The 20,688-nt window shown below is 37.6% G+C and overlaps 1 protein-coding gene across 1 annotated transcript in view; it reads right to left on the reverse strand.

Annotated features, from left to right (window-relative positions):
• Positions 1–18,152, reverse strand: part of Eif3e (eukaryotic translation initiation factor 3 subunit E) — a 31,931-nt gene extending 13,779 nt beyond the window's left edge. Inside the window, exons 1-7 of the mRNA XM_031358325.1 lie at positions 17,825–18,152; positions 13,772–13,886; positions 10,877–10,994; positions 9,570–9,612; positions 8,247–8,351; positions 4,019–4,144; positions 3,366–3,490 (exon numbers count right to left, since the gene is read on the reverse strand). Coding sequence (XP_031214185.1) covers positions 3,366–3,490; positions 4,019–4,144; positions 8,247–8,351; positions 9,570–9,612; positions 10,877–10,994; positions 13,772–13,886; positions 17,825–17,914 — 722 coding nt within the window. The 5' untranslated portion in view covers positions 17,915–18,152. The remainder of the gene's footprint in view (positions 1–3,365; positions 3,491–4,018; positions 4,145–8,246; positions 8,352–9,569; positions 9,613–10,876; positions 10,995–13,771; positions 13,887–17,824) is intronic.
• Positions 18,153–20,688: the final 2,536 nt, after the last annotated feature.

Consider the following 20,688-nt stretch of genomic DNA (forward strand, 5'->3'; position numbering starts at 1 on the left):
TCTCTCTCTCTCTCTCTCTCATCATATTGTAGATTCCTACCATTCTTTAGAAGACTTTAGAATTTAATATCAATACTATTTAGTTCTACCTTCTTCCCTAAATGTCTGACTAGATAAGGTATAAAACCAATATCCTCAAGAATAAAACTTCAAGGTAGAGAATTGAAATGTAACAGCTAACAGCTGTATCTTCTGAGAAAAACTGAACCCTATTTCAAGCAGCAAATTGCAATACTCATGTGAAACAACAGTTTACTTGATAATCTGGTTTTTTTACATCAGGTTTGAAACAGTTCATCTTAGTAGGTATTTATGGAACTTGCTAAACATTTATCCAAAATCTGCAAGTTTATCACATGTAATGCTAAACTTGTATTCTTTTTCCTTATTCTAAACTTTGTATCACTGCATTTTCATATTCCTAGCGAGTCCCACCCTTTAGATTCCATGTTTCTGAGAATACATGCCAAAAGCTGTCAAAACTTTTGTTAATATCTAGGATTATGTAGGTATTTACATAAAGAGAAGTCAAATTTCTAAAATATTTTACTGACATTTAAAATACAGTATTTGAGTTCATGTTTTAAAAATACAAGTTTATGAGACAAATAGATAATTTCTTCATTATCTACATAGACTAACTGGGTTCAAATTTAGAAGTACTTATGAAAATTGTTTGCAAATGAGCTGGACATGACAGCACACACTGGTTATTTTTGCACTCGAGAGTGGGATGCAAAAAATCAAGTATTCAAGTCACCCTTAGCTACTAAACAAGGTCAGGTTAGGTTCCATGAGACCATCTTGAGAAAAAAAAATAGTGAAAAAAAAATTTAAATTTTATCATATATTTTAAAATATTTATTGGTTAATACTGACCTATAGTAAAACATTCAAATATTTAATATTTAGTCACTTTTGGTTTTTCACAATGCCAGGGCTCAAATTCAAGGCCTCACAAAAGCAATGCTAGGCTGTGGCTCAACCACTAAGCTGCATCCTCAGTTCTTATAATCAGTTTCTTAAACATAGTTTTCTTGCATAGATTCTCTTGACTAAATACTGTCATCAATTGATAAGCATATGGGAGCACTTTATTGCTCACACTATTATCAGTTAAATGGTCTTGATATTGCTTCTCAGCACGTGACTACATTAGAGCATCAGTTCCAGCATAACTTGGTTGAATGAATTTAGAGGCATGGGACTTTCCTGTGTGCTTGCAGTGAGGGCTGTAACATCCTAGAACTGCAATGTGACTTAAAAGTATCTGTCACAAATTCCTGCAGCTAGGAAGGTCTGCTTCTTGTTTTAACTTTTGACAGGACGGAAAATGTACAAAGCTGCAAGTTCTGACTCATACCATGCTGTCATCTAAATGACTTAACTGAAACATCAATTTTACATGAAAGCACTGTTTCACTTTGAAATTTCAGATTGAATATTCAACTGCAGAAGTGAAACATAATATCATGCAACGTGTGACGACAGTAGCCTAAGGACAGATATAAAACTCAGAAGCATCTACCTTCTCCTAAGCAAGTCACCAGAGCCCTCACCTGAGCAAGCACTCTAGTGTCAACCAAGTTCATTCGTTCTGGTTGTGTGTCTTTGCTGCTGAAAAAAAAAAAAAAAACAACCAAAAACCCAATCCCTGCTGGTAAATGGCTTTTCTTTGTTAATAAAACAACTAAACAGAAACTGCTGAAACATCATTTCCATTAGTCTTTGTGAGCAAATTCTGCTGTGACATATGCTCTCCAATCAGTTGAGAATATTTAGTGTAGTGATGAAGACATACCTATTAGCATAGCCAAAGTGCCAATTTGAGGTTACACATTTTAAATCAGTTCATTTCCATTGTGCCCCTTCTCCTTTTCAATAATTTAGCATAGGTCTTTATTCCTTACTTGAATTTATAGTCATCCCTCTGTATTAATAGGTGATTGGTTCCAAATGTCATTATATGTCACAATCTATGGATATCAAAGTCCTTTATAAAAAGATAAGATATTCTTGGCTAATATCCACTTATCAGAATGCGTACCACGTGTATTCTTTTGTCTCACTCAGGATGATATTCTCCAGATCCATCCATTTCCCCAAGAATTTCATAAATTCATTGTTTTTAATAGCTGAGTAGTACTCCATTATGTAGATGTACCCAGAAGATCAGAATATACAAAGTATAATCCACAAACCACAAGAAACTCAAGAAAAAGGAAGACCAAAGTGTGGATACTTCTATCCTTCTTAAAAGGGGGAACAAAATACCCATGGAAGGAGTTGCAGAGACAAACTATGGAGCAGAGACTGAAGGAAGGACAATCCAGAGACTGCTTCACCTGGGAATCCTTCCCATATTCAATCATCAAATCCAGACACTATTGTGGATGCCAGCAAGTGCTGGCTGACAGAAGCCTGATATAGCTGTCTCCTGAGAGGCTCTGACAGTGCCCAACTAATACAGAAGTAGAAACTCACAGTCATCCATTGGACTGAGCGCAGGGTCCCCAATGAAGGAGCTAGAGAAAGGAACCAAGGAGCTGAAGGGCTTGCAGCCCCTTAGGACGAACAACAATATGACCTACCTAGTACCCTCAGAGCTCCCAGGGACTAAAACTCCAACCAAAGAGTACACATGGTGGGACTAATGGCTCCAACAGCATATATATAGCAGAGGATGGCCAAGTCAGGTATCAATGGGAGGAGAGGCCCTTGGCCCTGTGAAGGTTCTATGCCCCAGTGTAGGGGAGTGGCAGGGCCATTAAGCAGGAGAGGGAGGGGTAGTGAACAGGGGGAGGGGAGTGGGAACAGGGGTTTGTTTTTGTTTATTTTATTTTATTTTTTGGAGGGGAACCTAGGAAAGGAGATATTATATGACATGTAAATAAAGAAAACATCTTAAAAAGATAAGATATTGGATGCATACACTCCTATATAACTTAATCCTTAATTACTTGTAATATATCACATGTAGATTTCTGCTTGTAGTTATTGTATTATTTATAGAATGATTGCAAGAACAAAATATCTTTACATATTCAGTAATGATGGAAATTTTCTCTTACATGGTTATAAATGTGTAACACACAGAAATGAAGACTGGCTTTGTACTAGATAACTGAGGACCCTCAGACAATGCAAACTGACTTAATCCTCTCGGGTAAGCCCTGAGTCTACATGATATCTATATTGTTAGTTCAGAAATCACTCTTTAAGAACAATTCTGAAGGATCTACAGTAACTAACAGTCACATGTAAAGCTTTCCAACTAACAAGCATACATACACACACACACACCCACCACACAATCACATAAAAATCTTATATCAAAAGTAAAATTAAACAGTGATGCAACTTACTGTGGTTGGTAAAGGAAGAGGTCAATAATATTATCACGGCCTTTTGGATGGTTGAAAAAAACAAATAGAGACCAATGAATGAGCCACGTCCGCTGCTGAAGAGACTGGAGTGGAGAACTCACAGACTGAAGGATTAAGAAATGTACACAGAGGAAATATTAGTATATAAAAAGCAGACATGCAAATAAACACACTGATTTCAGAAGTGTAACAATCAACAACTCTAAGGCTATACTAACCATGCTTTTTATGATCAAGGCTTGATCCCATCCAAAGATATTTTAAAACCATGGACAGAAGCAAGCAGTCCTGAATTAGTGGGTGGGAGGGTGACACTAACTGGGTGAAACTCATCTTCTGCAATAACTTTCTACAGTGGGAGGCACTGCATACAGTGGGAGTATGATTTTTCCTGGCATGGTAGCTACAGCAGTCAAACCAAGTGACCAATGTGACCATTTTCAAGGTTAAGGAAACTTATTCACTAAATGAGTATTCAGTCAAGGCAAACCACACACCAAATAAATAAATAAATAAATGTTTTTTTTTTATTTCTTTTTTTCCGCTCTTATAATGTGCAGTGTTGTTCTATATCAGAAAGCATAACAAGTGCAAAGAAATTTCAGAGAATCAATCCAAAACATGTAACTTACATTATTGTCTATGGTCTCTTTTAATCGAGTAAGGTCTTCCATGGCTGCATCCCAATTCTGCATTAAGATTTCAGAGGCCAGTTTTCCCCACAGTGAACTTAAAGCATTTCTATCTGTTGCTGGAACCTATATGAACAGGTAGTCATAGCCTCAATATTATACAGCAGGAACAAAGGTACATTTTATACCCAATACATCCATCAAGCCTACCTAAAGACATATCCAAATTATATCTCTACCACAAACTTATGATTTTCAAGGCCTTATTGAAACACAATAGCAAACTACTTAAATAACTTATTTAAAAATACTTAGGCTTTAAATATCAAGTCTTTATTAAAAGGTGACTTTAAAGCTATCAAACAGTAGCATCACTTTAGCATAATCTATTTCAGATAATATATATGCATTCAAATTCCACATACCTATGACTACTCTAAAAATCATGCTGTACTCAAAGGAAGTTAATGTTAATGAATTTAAGGTGTAAGAAACCAAAGCTCCTAAATCTCATTTGCAATATAATGAGATAAAACAAATACTAAAAATACTTCCAAGAGGACACAGTAGCTCACTGCTATCTCAGAACTAGGAAAGCTGAGGCAGGAGGATCACAAGCTTGAGAACAGCCTGGAGCACTTAACAGAACTTGACTCAAGAAAACAAATAATACAAAATTATGACAGGAAAGAAAACGTAAAACACAAGCTTATTTACAGTAAAATACTGCTTATAAAAGAAGTTACTGACGAATTCCATTCAAAGTTGTAAATAACTAAGTACCAAACTAATGATAAAAATTGCTAAACGATATTCCCTTACAGCACACCAATGGGAACACATAAAATGAATCTGAAGAAAACATGTGTTAAAGCAGCAAAAGCAAGGGAGGATATCTGAGAAGAAAGAATATATTCCTGCACTCCAAAATGAAATTCTGAATTTACTTTCCACCAAAGCATTTACACAACAGAATGTATCTATAACGTGCATTACAAATTAAAATGTAACTACACATTGTAATTAGAAAGCCAGCCAAATGTAACTACACATTGTAATTAGAAAGGCAGCCAATTACAAAGAGCCAAGCAGCTCTGCCACTGCTACCATAGGCGGCAAAGGCCCCTGTGTTGGCCTCTGTATGAGGATGAAGCAGAACCCCTCGGTTGGAACGCAGTTCCAACATGACAGAAAGTATATAACCCAAAACATGCTAAGAACTCAGTAAATGTGAAGCTACTGTGGTGAATAATTTATAGCACTTTGACATAATTATTATTATCATTTGCAGTAATTTTCAAAAAAGGTTCTGGAAAACATTTATCAAGTGCTTAGAGCAGTCAAATAATAGAAATAATATCTATAAATTAAATTTTGAAACATGAGCAGGAAGCCACCTGTTTCAATTTTTATCATGAAGTATACCTATAATAGGATCCATACATAAATATGTACAACTGCCTATAAACACAGTGCTGGAAATGGGGATTACATGTTAGTCTAACACCAGGTACAGCTAAAGACTGTCTCAAAGGAATAATGCACAGAGCAGTAGAGGGCATCCAACATTACTCTGCACACACATGCACCAACCCTGAGTGCAAATACCCACCCCACCCAACACACACAATTTCATCAAGTCTAATATGCTACCAAATTTAATACACTTATTTTGTCTGCCTAAATCAAAAACCAACTGACTCAATATATATTTCAATTAGAGACAGTAAAGTATAAGCCATGCCTGGGAATCACTATAAATTAGATACCCTTTAAATTAACAGCCAATAGGCATATCAGAGCCTAAACTGTGGCCAAGACGCTCAAGTCATCATTTACCCCAGGTGTCTGTGCATCATGGAAAGTGCTGTTAAATGGCCTGATACGCCACTGACAGTCAATATATCTTAATTCTAACTGGGAGGAAAAAAAAAATCCTCTAAAAAGTATAACAAATGGTATTTTAAAATCACTTTTATTTCAATAGTTCCTTAATGGTCACATTTTAGAGATAAACCAAGAGGTCTATAATGAGGACAGATCTTTGATAAAAATTCAGTACAACTTTTAAAACAAAAACCACTCAAACATTTCTACCAACTGTCTTGATTTCATTTTAATTAACACACTTTTAGAGCAAAGTGCAAAGAAGCCTCACATCCAAATGGACATTCCTCAGCATATTCGAAAAGCCACCAAGTCTTTAAAAAATAAATCTAGGGTCACACAGCTTTAATTTATAAACACTGACCTACAATAGGTCATTTGGAGAGTCAAATTCTAATCTCAGCCCATAGTTACAATGGCTCTTTCATAGCTTATGTTTCTTTAACCATAGATTTAAAAGAGAAACCAACCACCAGAAAAAAAAAAAATCTAGAAATGGAAAAAACTAACACAAACCAAGATTTTCATTTTTGCTACTAAACTTATAAATACCTAAGATTTTTAACGGCCGTATCTAAATCAAGAAAATATAATTAACATCTAGTCTTCCTTTCTTTGTACTGAGTAAGAATATGCCAAAAGAAAACAGCTTCTACCTAGCTCAAGTCTTTTTATGGTATAAAATGAGACAATTTTTTAGTGACTACTACATAAATTTTAAGAAATTTTACTACTTGAATCCCAATATAGGACATTTTAGGAATAATGACACAGCATAAAGTTGAATGTTTTTAAAGACAGAGTAATATATGTCATAACTTTTCAAAGTAAATATTAAAGCTCCCAGTTATAAAATACACACCTATTTATTGTAGAAATTTTTAGACTAATTATAAAGCCATACTACAAAACCACGACTCTCATAAAACTAAAATATGTAATATGGGGTGGGATAAAAGCTTTTTGTACAAGCTTAGGAAGGTTTGTAACCCCCAAACCAAAAGGTTCACGTGCACCCTGGCTCAACTCCATGTCATTACAGTTGGCTCTTCATAGCAACCTGCTTTCAAGCGTGGATATACTAGAAGAGTTTCAATATCTGGATTTCCAGCAGTTACCTTAAGTTTCCATGTCTTAGGAAAATGGCACGTTCACTCACTGACCAGCAACAATAAATTTACTGTGCTGGAACTCTAACATGACACTAAATCTTCATTCTCAAAATTCACTCTCAGCAGTAACAAATGATATGAATAACCGGCTCTTTCATGTACCTGTAATCATACCAGGCTTCTGGCTTTACCAGCCTAGCTTAAGCTGTTTATATTCTCAAAGTAATCAACTTTTGCTCTCCTAAATCTCTGGTAACATTCAAGGTAAAAGCGATGGAATTTTCTGATAAGTCACTCCAAGTTTAACATCAATGATTACCTTCAGTGCACTGGCAAGCAAATAACATCTTATCCGTAAATGAAGAACTCATTGCAGATGAGGGAAAGGGAAAAATAATGTTTTAAATCTAGCTTAGAAATAAACGGAAAACATTTGTTTCCTTGAAGGAAGGGTGGTGGGTAGTATTAAAAGCTAAAGTTCCCCAGGCAACTTTAGTGTAGGAGAAATCTGAATGAGTAACCCAACAGACTCCAACACCAGTTCGTAACACTGCTGGAGCGTTTCCACATCTCAATTCTCTTTACTTTCTATTAATGGGAATATGGGTAAATAGAAATTAGGCCAGTATTAAACATGACATCTTAAAACATACAAGATTACAGTTGTTCAGAACAAGGAACAGATGAGGTGACATGTACTAAACTATAACAGCATTCATTCTGCTTACAGTACCACAAAATCCATTATAAGATAGAATTCTGCTAATACTAAAATTCATACAATTATAAGCTAATAGTTTCCTATTTTTGGATTTCAAGGTCAAATTAAAGTCCTTCTGAATTTGTTTTTAAGTTGTATTTAAAAACACTTTTGTGCATGGATGCAGGCTGCCATAGCCTAAGTGTGGAACTCAGAGGACAACTTTGTAGAGTTGGTTTTCTCTGCACCTTGATGTGATTTCTGGGGATCAAACTGGTTGCCAGGTTTGTGCTGCACGAGTATGTGATCTGTTCCATCCCACAGACCCTCAATTCATTCTGAGAACACTAATAAGGTTTCCTATTTGGCTTTTGTTGTGAAGCCACCGCCCTGTTTTTTAACCTAAATTACCTTTCTCCTTTGCCAATGACTGTTGTAAAATTTAATAGACAGACTCAAATCAAAGTTCTGGAAGTAGAAGGTAAGAGGAAAAGGAAACCAAATAAATAAGCAACAAACAAGTACTTACCAAAACTCTAAAGAAGTAAAGATACTCTGCTGCTCCAGAGTAATTCCCACATTCATACTGGAATTTTGCATATCTGTAGAGTGTATCTAAGTACTCTTGCCTAAACTGGGGGGGAGAAAAACCTTCTATAGTTAAGTTGAATAATTCTGTTCATTTAGCTCTTTTAGATGAGCGAATAAGTCAATTCTTTTAAAGTCTCCCTACAATTACCACCAATAATACTATAACCAGAAAACCCCTTGATTGTATACATGTATGTCTGCGTATGTATACATACACACATATGGAAATGTCATTTCATGCTTAGTTTTGATCTCAAGAGTTCTTAACTGTGCTAATAGCAATTTGACTACAAAACAAGCATGGTCTGTAACTGAAGTCTGCTGGAAGTCCAAGTTGACTGATTTAGTCAACTACCATGCACACATACACCTCCAAGGTTTTTGTGGTCCTACAGAACACATAAAATAAACCCCTCTTCTCTGAAAATTAGTCTCAAAATTACATTCACTTTGAGAATTAACATGTAAATAAAATCAAACTGAAGAAATCTAAAAGAACTGGAGACTTCAAACAACAAACTACTAAATATTCTGTAGCAAACCAGAGTATTATTGTGCTGGCCAGCAAGCCATCTTCATAATTATTAAATGGGAGCTAGACTTAAAAGTTAAGTTTGATTATATACAATGTGAAATTCTCTATGCCAACAAAAGAAAAAAATCAAAGATGTCTACAAAAAAATAACATTTACTTATAAATTTGTAAATTAACAAAGTCCATGAAAATGTCAAGAGCTACTGTATTCCCTAAGGTAGCCAAAATGTTCTCTACTGTAAAAAGAAAGATTTTAACTTAATTCTAGTTCTGCCTTCACTAATTTATAAGTAAACACCACAAGAGAAAAAACTCGTGAATTAGACACATGCATATAATCCTAGAGCCAGAAAACAGACAGCAAGATCACCACAAATTTGGAGACACTTTAGCCTACAAAGCAATATCCTGTTCTCAAAAATCTAAAAGTTGTGGGGGCTCAGGAAGAGGAAGAAACAAAAGGCAGAGACCTCCACCTTCTCTAGGTTTTAGTTTTCTGTTGGTGCTAACGTGAGTTACTATTATATGATTCACAAAAAGACAAGCACTGTGGGGATTTATTATCAAAAGAGGATTAAAAGATATTACTGCTGAGGTTTTTTAAAAAAAACTATATTTAAAACCATACTAGTTGTATTTAGTTAATCTAAGAATATTTGTCTACAGCATTAGTCTGTAATGCACTTTTCAGAACAAAACCATTTTTTAATATTCAAAAAAACTTACCCCATGCTTGTCTGCCAGGTAGTCAAATAACATCCGGCCATCCCTTAATATTGGAAAAGTGAGTGTTATTATGCTTAATTCACTGCAGAACACAAAATGTGCAGCTCTATCTTCTAAGCTATCATCTTAAGTCACTTTAAATCTCTTAATACTTAAGCAGAAATATAACTTTTAGAATAAAATAGCACATGTCAAATTTTGATATAATGATTTATAATACAAACTTGAAATTTTCTTTCACATTTTCTAAGCTCTGACTGAAGACCAACTTAGAAGATGTCACAATGTTTACAAACTCGACACAATTAAGAACCCTATCAAGCTACCAAATAGACCAATTTAACTTTCTTAAGTTAGTTTTGCATCAATTCAAGATCCTAACAAGCTAGTAAAAGACAAGTATAACAAGAACACTGAGGGAAAAAGTCAAGGTGCTTATCTTCACATTCTTAAAAAGGGTTTTCTTAGGCTTCTTCATGTGGGAATATGCAGTGGCCTGAGGCATGCTTTGGGAGCATAATTTCACTGACAACTTAACTGGGAGAGGCCCTGAACATTAAATTACTGAATACCAAATGTGTACAAAGTTCAAACTTTCACTGTCCCCAGGCTGTTTCTAAGAATGTATATGAAATATAAATACTATATGTTCAAATACAGTTTAAATACTCTATGTTCAAAATGTAAGGAGATTGGTAGATTACAACTTTGTAACACTTGATCCCTTCATTTGCTTTCAACTTAGTTCCTATCTTAGTTTTTTTCTAGTGATGTGATTCAACATTCTCAAAGAAAGCAGCCTGTGGAGGAAAGCGCTCACTTGACTTACACTTCCAGTCACAGTCCATCTCTAAGGGGAGTCAGGGCAGGAATTCAAGGCAAGAACCTGGAGGCCCAAACTGATGCAAAGGCCACTGAAAAATGCCACTACTGGTTTGCTCCCCAATGACTTACTTAGTTTGCTTTCTTAAAAAATTAGCACGGGGACTGGAGAGGTGGCTCAGATGCTAAGAGCATCTATTTGGAGCTTCACAACTACCTGTAACTGCAGTACCAAGGGATCCGACCCCGTCTTCTGAGCTTCAAGTACACAGACTTGTATACATGCACATAAACAAAACACTCATACACATATAAAAGTAAATATTAACATTCAATGCTAGGAAACCCCACCCCTCAAAAGATAAAGATAGGTGCGAGTAAACGAATGAAGCTATCACTTAACGTCATGAATTTTACTATAGGATATAAGTTTAACTATTATATTAGTCCAACAGAGAGAGCTAGACTTCAAATTAGCAGGTTACCTGGTTGACTGCATCTGCCTCGTAGTTTCTGGATCTTCAAACATCTTCACAATTGGTTCTGTTTCTGCCTGGAGCTGTTTCAGCTGTGCAACAACTGTGGTTCTTTTTTCTCTCAAAGCTAATGAAAAACATGAGTACTAGAAAGTTAAACCACATGATTCCATGAGACTGTCTAGAGAAGTTTCTATTAATTCAAAGTATACTCATACTTTCAATTCACATGCCAGGAACCACCAACTCAACAACTTCCTCAAATTCACAATTTCCTTTTGCTAGAGCCACAAAGGCACATAAAAGAAAAGGGACTCATGCACCTAGCGTGGAGAGGAAAACAGCATCCTCTGAAGAGCAGAGGTGGGTGGTGCTGGGAGTAGGCAGGAATGTCACTTGTGATCTGGCTTTCTAGGATTTCACTTCAAGTACCCTATTTGTTCCTATTCAATTACTAACTGACTACTACCTTAGAATTTTTCAGCAGTCACTACACTAAGGGGTTTTTATATTATTATTAGGTAGACTGTAATTTTAATCTAGTCAAGGATGTTTTTACTATAAACAAACTGTAATTTCACAAACCAAATTCCATAGATCCTGTTTACTATACCACCATCAAAATAAAGATAAAACCCACCATACATAATCTACTTGAAAAATATCTTCATCTGCCTTGTAGATTAATAGTCAGTGACTAATAGTCATTGTCCTCGAGGTGGTATGCACTTATACTTCTATCTACTTAGGAAGATGAGATAAAAGTAGACAACAGTGGGACTGGAGACGGCTCAGCAGTTAAGAGTACTTGTTATTCTTGCACAGGAATAACTTTAATTCCCAGCACCCCCATAGCAACTCAGCTGCAGGGGATGTAAAACTCTCTTCCAACCTTCTAGGGCACCAGGCATACACATGCAGGCAAACATACAGGCAGGCCAACATTCATACACATAATAATAATAATAAAAAAAAATACAAAAATACAGGAAAAAATCCTTTACTTGTATCACAAACTAATGTTAAAAAGTTGCTGCCTACAAATTCAAAATGGCTAATTGACTTTAACAATGTCTGCATTATACAGCCCTCTTATCCTGGAGCAGTGCTTCCTTCTCCACACATGGTTACTGTTGTTATTCTAAATTATATTTTAAATATAGTTATTTTCTGTGTGAATGATATGGATTATCTGTGTGAGCAGATAGGGTTGGTTCTCTCTTCTACTGTAGGTTCCAGGGAGCAAGTTCAGGTCATAAGGCATTTACTCTGTGAGCCACCTCTGGCACAACATAGGCTGCCTTTCTTTCCCTACACATTTCTCTATAAACCTCTGGGCTTACGACATATGTTAATAATCAAAAAACAAAAAAACCCTTCCAAGTTCAAGTCCAAAAAAGGGGGGTTGGTGGGTGGGAGAACCTGTTATCAAAATCTGAAAAACAGCAATTTTAAACAAAGAACACTCTGCTGTAGCCAGAATTTTTTCCATGCACAGGAGAGGCAGGGTGGGGTAGGAGCTATTTTTTGAGGCATGGCACTGCACAACTATGACAGGTTTGGAACTTGCTATGTAGACCAGGCTATCTTTAAATTCACAGAAAATCACCTGCCTATGCCTCCAGGGTATTGGGATTAGAGGCACGTACCACCACACCTAGCCCATAAAACTTCAGGGACCATTTTTCTGTTCTTTTCATTGTCAAGAATTATCTACTGTACTAAACCAGTTTGGAAACCACTCTCCTAATAGTTCCCCAACTTTACTGCAGGGCATCAGCAGTTCCTAATCAAACACTCTGGACTGTGTAAAATCTGAACTTTTAAGGAATTCTCCCAAGCGAACTGGTGATGCTAGTCTTAGTGACCACACCTTGAGAAGTCTCACTGAGAGGATACAACTTTGATAGAATTTAATACAATTTCTACATAGAGTACAATTTTAATACAACTTTTATATAGAATACAACTTTTATCACACACTATGATCTGAAGATATTTGATCAACATGTTTAAAGTAGATTCAGATCTTTCACTAGAAGAAAACAGGCCTTAACATCCTTGTAACCTTCCTATGTCTTTTCATCCAATGACTTTAAGAACATAAACATTAAACCTTTTCGTTACAGTTCTTTCATGTATCATAAAACATACATTTTCAGCTACTGTAAAGCTTTAGTTCTAACAATAATACTTACTATGAGGTGATGGGGCTACCCACCCACCTCAAAAATATAAATCCAGAATTCCTCCTGTCAAAAGGAAGTGCAGGGACAAAGAGCGGAACAGAGATTGAAAGAAAGGCCATCCAGAGATTGCAGACACCATACCCAGATACTACTGCTGATGCCAAGAAGCACTTGCTGACAGGAGCCTGGTATAGCTGTCTCCTGAGAGGCTCCGCCAGAGCCTGAACAATACAGATGAGGATGCAGGCAGCCAAACACCTGACTGAGCGCAGGGATCCCAATGAAGAAGTTAGGGCAAGGACTGAAGGAGCTGAAGGGGTTTGCAACCCCATAGGAAGAACAACAATATCAACCAATGAGATGACCCCCCCTAACCCAAAGTTCCCAGAGACTAAACCACCAACCAAAGAGTATACATGGTGATGGGGGGGGGGCACCCACGCCTCTAGCTGGATATGTAGGAAAGGACAGCTTTATCTGGCATCCATAAGAGAGGAGCACCCTTGGTCCTGTGAAGGTTTGATGATCTAGGGTAGGGGAATGTAAGGGCACTGAGGTAGGAGTGGGTGGATGGGAGGGGGAGCACCCTCAAAGAGGCAGGGTGAGGGGGCAGGGGATAGGGGGCTTGTGGAGAGGAAACTGGGAAGGGAATAACATTTGAAATGTCAATAAATAAAATAACCAATAAAAATGATAGACAAACAAACAAACTTACCATGAGGGATATCATCGGAATAAAGGTTTTTGTAAACATCCATAGCAAAGTCCACCATATTGGTATCACTAAGAAGATCCAATTTTCCTTGTAATAATTCTTTTTCATTATAAATCTAAAAGAAAAAAAAAACTAATTCTTAACAAATATTCAGTTCTTCAGTTTATTAAAAAAACATACTCCATGAAACTATTTTGAAAATGTGTGTGTCTGTGTATGAGTTGGTGAGTTGGTTCAGCAGGTTCAGAACTTGCTAAGTCAAGTAAGTCAGGAAAAGTTTTCAGATCCCTGAATATCACACAAAAATGAAGAGAAATGACTTCACAACGTTCTCCTTTGTTCTCTGACCTCCAACATGTGTGCACCCTAGACTCCCCCACCCACCATTTTTACTTAAAAACAAACAAACAAAAAAGCATCATATGGCTGGATATACAGGCCAGTAGTAGAACCAGTGTTCTACTACTTAGGGTATATAAAGCCGTAGATTCACCACTCAGTATAACTTGAGTTTGTCCCTATATAAACACAGGCAGGCAGGCAGGCAGGCAGGCAAGGCAGGCAGGCAGGCTGGCAGACAGACAGACAGACATTTTGTAAAAGGAAAGCAACCAATATAGGAAGCACTCAATGTATACTAAATATCCTGTCTACTCAAAGATTTGAAAATCAATGTCATTCCCATTTAATTCTGATCTCAATTATTGTTTAATCAAGCAATCTTTTATTTGTTCTAGGAAAGATATGCAATGAACAAAAGTATCCACATCTTGTCCCCTGCAAAGCAAGTGCCCCTGCTTCTCCTCCACACCCAGGTAATTAGGAATAGGCTCTTAAATAGTTTACCTCCTGACGATCCCCATGATGACTACCCACTACTCCTTGATGTGGCCACTCCTTTACCTTTATTTTTTTCTCATTTAAGAGTTGCAATCATTTACATGCTTCTCCACCTGTACCTCTAAAATTAAGCTACAACCAATTTTGTAAGTCAACAACCTCATGACAAAGTTTTGCTTTGCAAAGGGTTCTGGGAACACATACTAACTCACAAAGAATAAATCATACATACAGACTCACACAAACATGAAGGCTACTGAGAATATGTAAGGAATCTGAGAAATACTTATCCAAATAAGACTCATGTTCTGAGTTTAATCTTGCAAGGAAAGAAAGATCTAGTAAGAGTCTATAACCATAACACAGAATCAAAAGTGAATGTTCCAAATTAGATACAAAACTCCAACAAAACAGTAACAAAGGAATTACTGATTAGGAATTCTGAAAGGAATAATTAATTATTCAATTAATCCAACTGAAATGGGTAAAACATCTTAATAGTCACTAACAAAACAAGATAATCAAAGGAACAAAAGACATAAGATCTCAACTTCATTAATCAAAAGGAAGTGTATATAAAAACTATGATAAAAGACAAACAAAACAAAAAACCTGAGAGTATCTGTGTTAGTGTGAATGCAGACTAAATGGAATATTCAAATCCTACTGGCAAGAATACAGTCACTTAAGCAAAAAAGTTATTTCCTGAAGACATACACGCTTTGACTCACAAACTTTGTAAAACATCGAAAACAAGAGTACATCTATTTAAAGTATATTCCTAAAAATGTTTACAGTACAGTCATTTAATACTAGAAAGGATGAACAAAGTGGAACAATACAACAAATTAACCCATCAGCACTTAAAATTAATATTGGCTGTCATACGGTGGATGACTTTCCCAGAGCAATGCTGAGGAAGAGATGACACAGGAACTAGTCCATGAAGCCTGCGGCTGGTAAACACAAGACCAACACTCAGGATGACCTCTGGAGTTAGGAGTTCTAGACTAGCTAGGGCTAGTCTAGAGAAATTCTGTCACATCAAGGGTTTGGGGTTCAATCCCTAACATTAAACAAGTATACATTCCTGTTGGTGAATTTCATTTATATGAAGAAAAAAAAAGTTGGGCATGGTGATATACTTTTGTAAATTCAGCCCTTGGGAAACTGGGTTACCCAGCAAGCAAGATCTTATCTCAAAAGGAAAACAAGCCCACAAAAGTCAAACAAATCTATCACATGAACAGAGCTTACACTGTGAGGTCAATGACTAAGAAACTGGTTAAAATAGAAAAACCAAAAACAAAAACAAAACAAACTTTCTGAAGCGCAGAGGAACTAATTAAGACTGAGCAAGATCCTAACCCATGTCCAAATTCAAAACCCAGTGTTCTTATCTATTTCAAGTGCTGAGGCAAAGTGAAGAACCTAGATTAGAAACCAGCTGTTTCTCTCCTGGAACTTATATCCTCCATTATATTACAAATGTATCAGTACCAGCAAACATCAAGATCCCTGCCTCTGTCCTAATTACTTAGCTTCCAGAACTCAATGCCCCTTCTCAAACTCCTTTTGCCCACTAATGGTAACAGAAATTATTGAATTTTAATAGTACTCGGTCAATACTTGTCTGATATGTATCCCTTTGACCTTACAGGCACATCACAATAAAAAAAAATGTTACATGTTCAAAGGTGAGATGTTGGAGATTTAGCTTGGAATTTTCACAATTTTATGTCTCAATATTTAAGCCAACATACTAACATTCTCTTAGATGTTTCCACTGAGTCTCATAAACAATCTACACTTACACATTCCTCCCTGTTTGCCTTAAAAACATAAATGCATTTAAAAAAAAAAACACAAAAATATGAAGTTCATCAGGCAGATTCAGAACTACACTAGCAAGGTGCTTTCACTATATATATATATATATATATATATATATATATATATATATATTTCTCATGTACTTTTGCTAAAGGACCCTGATTTATCCAGAAAATAAAATAAAAGACAGACAGAACTTTTCATCTCTAGTGTACATACTACAAAATTCAATGCAAAAAGAATATATCCATCAAGCTCAAGTCTCACTTGTCAAGACATTCTTCAGCATTTACTGAAAATTAATTTTGCTGTTCCCTAGTGACAATAGGCTTGTTTAGAAAGCTTCCTATGAGTATAAAGATTATACCTATCATATAAACCATAGCTATCTGGAAGCTTATATATGTCATCAAAACAGTTTTACCAGACTTTTTAGAAAACTGCCAGTGAACACAAAAATATCTGCCCCCTGAAGCTGCAGTTCCCTATGTTATAATCTGTGTCCAGAAAACAGAATTTATTGACTCTTCTAGACAAAATTCTAGCCTTACATTTTATTTACTGTAATTAGTAAAATGCATCAATTTCTCCATAAAGCCAATATGTAGTTAGGCCTAATATTTCTAACCCAATACTTCTTTTCAGTACCCCCAAACAAACTCCTAAACGTATTAAGCCCCAAAACTACATACTTACTTAGGATATCTCATAGAACATTAGCGACTGAATCATACTACGTTAAGTATGAACATCAATACTAGAAAACAAAGTTTACATTGCAGCTCGTGGTTCTGTGGGTTATTCTTGGTCTTCACCTTCATCTGACAACATACGCTGCATTTCTATTTAGTAATTATCTATCAGAGACCAGGAAATTCACAGCAAAGTATCCACAACTTCCTGGAAATTAGAGTGCCAGATACTTCTTTTTAAATGTAACAGAATCTTGACCTGAGATTCTGAACACAACCCAAATCCAAAGCCATAGACTCGGTATCTAAAAAGAGAAATGGAACTTCCAACAGCATCCGTGGCGAGCCCAAAGCTCAGCGCTCCTCTCTCACAGACACCGCAGCTTCAGGCGACTACAGACATGGCTGCCCGCAGGATCCTGTGCCTCAGGCCAGGAAGCAAAGACCTCGGCGTCGCCAGAACCCCACGCTGTCACCTCACTCGTCCGGAGACACAGTCGAACCCCACGGCCCCGAGCACCCCAACAGCGCTACAGTACGCGGGAAGCGCCGTCCCAGGGCCCAGCCGGTGTCAGGGCCGCCCAAGCCGGCTTCCGGCTCGCACGTGTGTAGGCCCTGCCGCCACCTCCCCGCTTCTCCTGGCGCCTCTCTCGTCCCTACGCCGTCCTCCTTCTCAAAGCTTCCTCACCTCTTTCACAGAGAGAAACTCAAGAAGCGGAAAGACCAGGTGCCGATCCAGAAAGTGCGCGATGCGAGTAGTCAAGTCGTACTCCGCCATCTTGCCGGGGGAAAGGAGCGCTTGTTCGCTAAAACTTTATTGACAGCGCCGAGAGACGGACAGGCCCCGCACTGCGCATGTGCAGTCGTGGTCCCGCCCGAGCGGGCTGCTGACAATGGTGGCGGTTGCGCGTTGTGGGCTCTCCGCCCTCTCCAAGCCTTCTGGGTGGGGCTCAAGCATCGCACAAAATAATCTCTTGTCTGCAAGTTCTTTCTCTTCTTGTACCAATAAAGAAAGGCTAGTTTTAGGGAAGAAGGAAACCAAGAGTTTAGATTTACACATAAGTGTGATAAAGTTTAGCCTGCTGACATCTAGGTGAAAAGAGTGATTATTAGGTCATGGTACTTATTTGAAACTACAACTAGGTCTCAAACATCAGGACTAGAGCTATACTTTAACTCTGGGTAACTTAGTAATGGAATTGAAAACCACGAAACTGCATAAAATTAAGCTAAAAGAGTGTTTGAAAGAGAGATGAGGGAGGTAAAATCTAGGTATTTCATCTTACACAAATGGTGACAAGTAAGATTAAGCCTAGAAACTAGAGCACTGAAATATATGTGATGGTTATTTATGGTGGTCAACTTGACTACATTAGGAATTAACTAAATCGCAAGCAGTTAGGTATATCTGTGAGTTTTCTTAATTAAGGTACTTAAGATAAGACCTATCTTAAATCCATCCATATCACTGAGATCAGAAGACCCACCTTTTATCTGGGCCTTTAGACAGTCTAAGTAAAGAAAAAGAAAAATTAAGCCCTTTGCTAGCTCGTCCTTGATCTCCCTGGCAAGTTCATGCTTTCACTGACATTAGAACCTAGTTCTCCTGGATTCCAGCTTATACTGAAGACCACCTGGGACATCCAGTCTTAATTGAATAGCTACTGTATTCCTAGACTTTTCATTGGGAGCCATTTTTGGAATAGACTATAACCTGTAACCCATTCAAATAAATCCTATCTACACACACACACACACACACACATACACACACACACACACACACACACACTATGTTTTTTGTTTGTTTGTTTATTTTTTCAAGACAGGGTTTCTCTGTGTAGTCCTGGCTGTCCTAGAGCTCACTCTGTAGACCAGGCTGGACTCAGAAACCCACCTGCTTCTGCCTCTCAAGTGCTGGGATTAAAGGTTTGCACCACCACCGCCTGGCCACACACACTATCTTAGGGTTTTACTGCTGTGAAGAGACACCATGGCCAAGGCAACTGTCATTAAGGACATTGAATTGGGGCTGGCTTACAGGTTCAGAGGTTCAGTCTGTTACCATCAAGGCAGGAACATGGCAGCATCCAGGCAGGCATGGTGCAGGAGGAACTGAGAGTTCTACATCTTCATCTGAAGACTAGTAGCAGAATACTGGCTTCCAGGCAGCTAGGATAAGGGTCTTAAAGCCCACATGGACAGTGACACGCCTACTCCAACAGGGCCACAACTTCTAATAGTGCCACTCCCTGGGCTGAACATATATAAACCATAGCACTCATTCAACCAGTCTCTCTTTAGAAAACCCTAACTAATACAGCATAGATGGAGGAGAGAAAAGCCAGCAGATCCAAGAAGCAGTTAATTAAGTGAAACAGCACTGATAGCTCATGGCAATAAATAAAGTCTACATTTACATTTAAATTGTTCACAATAATTTATTTAAATTTATTTAAATTATCCACAATTTTCTTCTGATAATATTTGACCCTGGTCATTTTTTCCTGGCACATTCTATCCTATTGATGACCTTAACATGGACCCTTTCAATCAGTTGTGGATGGAAAATCTACCCATAGTGAACATAAAGATGAAAGGAGAAAGATGGAAGCAACATATATTTTCTTGTAGGTCTTCTAGTTGATATAGGGTGCAGGCAGTCTGTAAAGAATGGGGTTTGGATACTGGTAGTAATAGGTATATTACTGATCTAAACAACTAATGGAAGAATAGAGTATTGTGAGAAGCCGATTGGAATATGAGAAGCACAGAGGGTACCAATCAGGCCATTGCCAGTAGGTTACTAATGGAATACTGCAAATGGAAAATTCTTGGCTGATTGGGTGTTCTGAATCTTATAATAGAGAGAGAAGAGAGCACTGAAGGCAGTCCAGGAGCCACTTGCATACTAGAGAGACCCATAGACAGGAAAATTGTACTGGCTGGTTTTGTGTGCCAACTTGACACAGGCTGGAGTTATCACAGAGAAGGGAGTTTCAGTTGGGGAAGTGCCTCCATGAGATCCAGTTGTGGGGCATTTTCTCAATTAGTGATCAACGGGGTAGGACCCCTTGTTGGTGGTGCCATCCCTGGTCTGGGAGTCTTGGGTTCTATAAGAGAGCAGGCTGAGCAAGCCAGGAAAAGCAAGCCAATAAGAAATATCTTTCCATGGCCTCTGGGTCAGCTCCTGCTTCCTGACCTGCTTGAGTTCCAGGCCTGACTTCCTCTGGTAAACAACAGCAATGTGGAAGTAAGCTGAATAAACCCTTTCCTCCCCAACTTGCTTCTTGGTCATGATGTTTGTGCAGGAATAGAAACTCTGACTAAGACAAAAATGAATGAGTAACCTGAGGAAACGAACTTGGAGACTTAGCTGAAGACCAGTGTCTATAGGAGAGGATGTGGTCCCAAGAAAAATGAAAAAAAAATGGGGGGGGGAGACAAGGAACAAATATAGTTTTGAACAATTAGAAAATTATCTTAAAGCCAGGCGGTGGTGGCACACGCCTTTAATCCCAGCACTTGGGAGGCAGAGGCAGGCGGATTTCT

Source organism: Mastomys coucha, unplaced genomic scaffold (genome assembly GCF_008632895.1).
Source record: "Mastomys coucha isolate ucsf_1 unplaced genomic scaffold, UCSF_Mcou_1 pScaffold7, whole genome shotgun sequence".
Classification (NCBI taxonomy): domain Eukaryota; kingdom Metazoa; phylum Chordata; class Mammalia; order Rodentia; family Muridae; genus Mastomys; species Mastomys coucha.